Source organism: Cotesia glomerata, unplaced genomic scaffold (assembly GCF_020080835.1).
Source record: "Cotesia glomerata isolate CgM1 unplaced genomic scaffold, MPM_Cglom_v2.3 scaffold_824, whole genome shotgun sequence".
Classification (NCBI taxonomy): domain Eukaryota; kingdom Metazoa; phylum Arthropoda; class Insecta; order Hymenoptera; family Braconidae; genus Cotesia; species Cotesia glomerata.
Window position 1 is genome coordinate 1 of NW_025404484.1, and position 4,175 is coordinate 4,175.

Below are 4,175 nucleotides of genomic sequence, written 5' to 3' on the forward strand. Positions count from 1 at the left end.
CTTCAGTGAGTTACAGTAGGAACCAATCGTCTTGCTAGGTCAGTTAGTGGCAATGACCAACCCATTAAAGGGGAGTTTGTCCACGGGAGCTTATTTTGTTTGGTTATTTTGCTTGGCTCCTACCCGCTGTACCTCATCAACTAAGAGATTAAGTGTCATCCAAGGACAGCGAGCGTTCTCCCATCCGCTCGGGGAGACGCGCCCGGTAGCAGTATCTCTTCTGCCCCGGGTGTGTGTGTGTGTGTGTGTGTGTGTGTGTGTGTGTGTGTGTGTGTGTGTGTGTGTGTGTGTGTGACTTGCTTATAACTTTTGAACGACTAAACCGATCGGAATCTACTAAACGGCGTTCTCAAGAGTTCCCTCAAACTTAGATTTACTGTGAATTTGAACCGATTCGGATCGATAGATTTGTAGAAATTTTGAAAAATCTAAAATAATAAGAAACAAATTTTTTTTGAAAGTGGTTTTTTTGGAATAACTTTTAAAACTAAATTTAATTTTAAGCCGTTTAATTTTAATTTAAATTGAACGGCTTTATCGATCAACTTCAAAAACTAATCCGCCTTAAGCTTGAAAAACCACGTCGATCGCCATCAAGCTGGTCGAAACCGGTTGATTCGTTCAAGAGATATCGTGAACGAAAGAAAACCGAAAAAAGTGTTTTTTCGTGCTTACTCCGAAATTTTTGGTTCGATCAATAAAAACCTGAAAATAACTTATGAGGATGATAAGACTGCGTCGAATGCCGCCAACCGCGTGAAAATTGGTTGATCCATTCAAAAGATTGCGGTTTGAAAATTCCAAAAATAGTGTTCTATTAAACTTCTATCAGACTTTTGAGCTGGGAGAGCTCAAATGCATAGAAATATTATATCTTTGAACTCAGCGAGCTTATAATATCACATAAATTATATTTTGAGCTCAAAAATCTTAAAAATGTCATAAGTACAATTTTAAGCGCCCAGGAATGGAATTAGCGGGAAGTTGCAGGGATGGTCTTTAGAGTGAACCGTTTTTCTAATTTTTTTAGTTGAAATGACTCGTAAATATCATTAAAAAGTAACAGTGCTTAATACGAATAAAATATAAGTTCAAAATATCATTTATTAAAATCAACTATTGCTTACAGGTTGATTTTTCTGAGAAACCATCGTTTTGGAAGGCATTAAAGCCTCCCGCAAAAGACAAATGTGGTGAACTGCTTTGTTCCCTTTGCTATCATCCTAGTAATTCTATTTTAACATTGACGTTACTTAAAGCGAGAAATCTGAAAGCAAAAGACATTAATGGAAAATCTGGTAAGTTTATGTCATAATTATTAAATTTAGACAATATTACCTTGAAATTTTTTTTTTTTAATTCTTAGATCCTTACGTAAAAGTTTGGTTACAATTTGGTGACAAAAGGATTGAAAAGCGAAAAACACCGATTTTCAAATGTACTCTCAACCCCGTTTTTAACGAAGCATTTTCGTTTAATGTACCTTGGGAAAAAATCAGAGAATGCTCATTAGATGTAATGGTAATGGATTTCGATAATATCGGCCGAAACGAACTGATTGGCCGGATACAACTGGCAGGTATACTAAAGTTAATCTATATACCTTTGCTACATAAAATTGTTATCCCATATATATATAAGCACCTTTTTTTTGTTACCGATAAGCTTAAAAACTACTGGACAGATCGGCATGAGACCATGACCATTCGACGCGGAATTAATTATAGAAGGATTTAGGCTATTCATTTTTCGAATTCCATCAACCTTTTACCATTTTTTTTCAAATTTATGTGGATAGTCATTTGATTCTGCTACTAAAACAAATGAACATCACTTCTTCTTCATATTCGAGCGCATAAAGATCGGCAAAATGTCTAACGTCACTTCAATGCTTATGAACGCGTTTCCACACCCCCCCCCACGCATCCACCCACGCACTCCCACACATCCACCTACGCACTCCCACGCATCTACCCATGCATCCACAAGGTTATGACATGAATTATTGTCTATAGCAACGGTTTTGTTAATTCATTTCTTGGTTATGAAAATATGGCATTTATTTACGCTACTATCTTTTACTTAAGAATTATTCATCTTTCATAAGTTATGTAAAGATGTCATGTATTTACGCTATCTTTTGTTTAAAAACAAAAAAGAATCTGTCTGTCATTTAATCGATTGTGTTTTGTTTAGTATTTGTTAGTTAGTTGAATGAAGAAGAGGGCCTCCAACTTATAAAAGTTAGTATGATTAATATATTCACGTTGATTATATATTTTATTTTAATCTATATATAGCAGAGTATATATATATATATATATATATATATATATATATATATATATATATACAGGGTGTCCCAAAAGTCACGGACGCCATTGTAGCATCTGATGAAAAAAATAATTCTGAGACGAAAAATCCTTAGCCTTTTTTCAATTAACCGCATAGATAATTAATTATTAATTGAAAATAACGTCTCTTCATTTGTTAGAGAGAGAGAGCGCCAGTGTCCAGTAAAATATGTGCCAAACAAAGACATAACTAACTGTATGACTAACTAGTTTCTATAGCTAACGTAGTCACACATATTTACTTACACATTCACACGTGCAAGCATCTTCGTTGGAACGCACTTGACTTGACACTAGTGCTCTCTCTCTAACGCATAAAAGGACGTTATTTTAATTAATAATTAATTATCTATGTGTCTGATTAAAAAATGGCTAAGGACTTTTCGTCTCAGAATTATTTTGTTTATCAGATGCTACAATGGCGTCCGTTACTTTTAGGATACATATATATATATAGGACTTTCTACAGATATAGTCACTCATCACGATATCTCTGGAATTATAAGACCTAGAGACTCGAAATTTAGTAGGAATATTCCTTTCGCTGGGTAGAGGTCAGCTAAGAACGGATTTCACGAAATTCCACCTACAAGGGGGGTGCGGGGGCATTAACAATGAAAAATTCCCGTTTTTAAACTATAGCTCCTATCGACTCCAAATTTGGAAGGAATCTTCTGTAAGAGATGTAGAAATATTCTATTAACGAATTTTACGATATCTTACCCCAGAAAGGGTTGCGGGTGTGGGTACTAACAATGAAAATTTTTAATTTTCAAGCTATAGCTCCTACAGACTCCAAATTTTGTAGGAATCTTCTGTAAGTGATGTAAAAATAATTTATAAACAAATTTTAGGATATCTCACCCCACAGGGGGTTGCGGGGGTGGGTGTTAACAATTAAAATTTTTAATTTCTAAGCTATAGCTCCTATAAAGTTCAAATTTAGTAGATGTCTTCTAAATGTGATATAAAAATGATCTAATAATGGATTTTACAATGAATCAACTCCAATAATGATCGTGGGGGTGAGTGTTAACAATAAAAAATCTTAATTTCCAAAATATAGCTTCTAAAAACTCTAAATTTGGTAGAAATTTTTTATCTCTTATGTAGAGATCACCTGAAAATTGATTCCAATAAAGTCTACTTCCGATATGAATTTCGGAGGTGGGTGTTAAAGTCTAAAATTTTCATTTTCAAACTGTAACTTCTACAGACTCCAAATTCGGTGAGAATCTTCGTGTATGATGTCCAGTTCAGTTAAGAGATTGCGGGAGCGTTGATAATGAAAATTTCCCGTCCGTAAAATATAGCTCTTATAGACTCAAAATTTCGTAAAAATCTTCTACATGTGGTGTAGAAATAATCTAAGAGTGGATTTTATGACGAATCATCCCCAATAAGGATTACGAGGGTAGGTGTTGACAAAAAAAAGTCTTAATTTCCAAAATAAAGCTTCTAAAAGCTGTAAACTTGGTAGGAATCTTTTATTTGTCATGTAGTGATCATCTCAAAACGGATTTTAATAAATTCTACTTCCGACAGGGATTGCGGGGCTGGGTGTTAGAATTTCAAATTTCCATTTTCAAACTGTAACTTTTACAAACTCGAAATTAGGTCGGAATCTTTCATTTTTCATGAGATCATCTCAAAACGGATTCCAAAAAATTCTACTTCCGATAGGGATTGCGGGGGTGGGTATTAAAATCTAAAATTTTAATTTCCAAACTGTAACTGCTGCAGATTCTCAATTTGGTAGGAATCTTCGTGTACGATATCAAGTTCAGCTGAGAATGGATTTTCTCGAATTCTAACCGCAAA

At 34.4% G+C, this 4,175-nt stretch overlaps 1 protein-coding gene across 1 annotated transcript; it reads left to right on the plus strand.

Annotated features, from left to right (window-relative positions):
* Positions 1 to 1,090: 1,090 nt before the first annotated feature.
* LOC123274849 (synaptotagmin-7-like) lies at positions 1,091 to 2,244 on the plus strand (the record flags this gene model as incomplete). The annotated part of the gene is made up of 3 exons (XM_044742606.1): positions 1,091 to 1,298; positions 1,367 to 1,579; positions 2,197 to 2,244. Coding segments are annotated over 3 exons (435 nt in total), but the record flags the coding sequence as incomplete, so codon positions are not given.
* Positions 2,245 to 4,175: the final 1,931 nt, after the last annotated feature.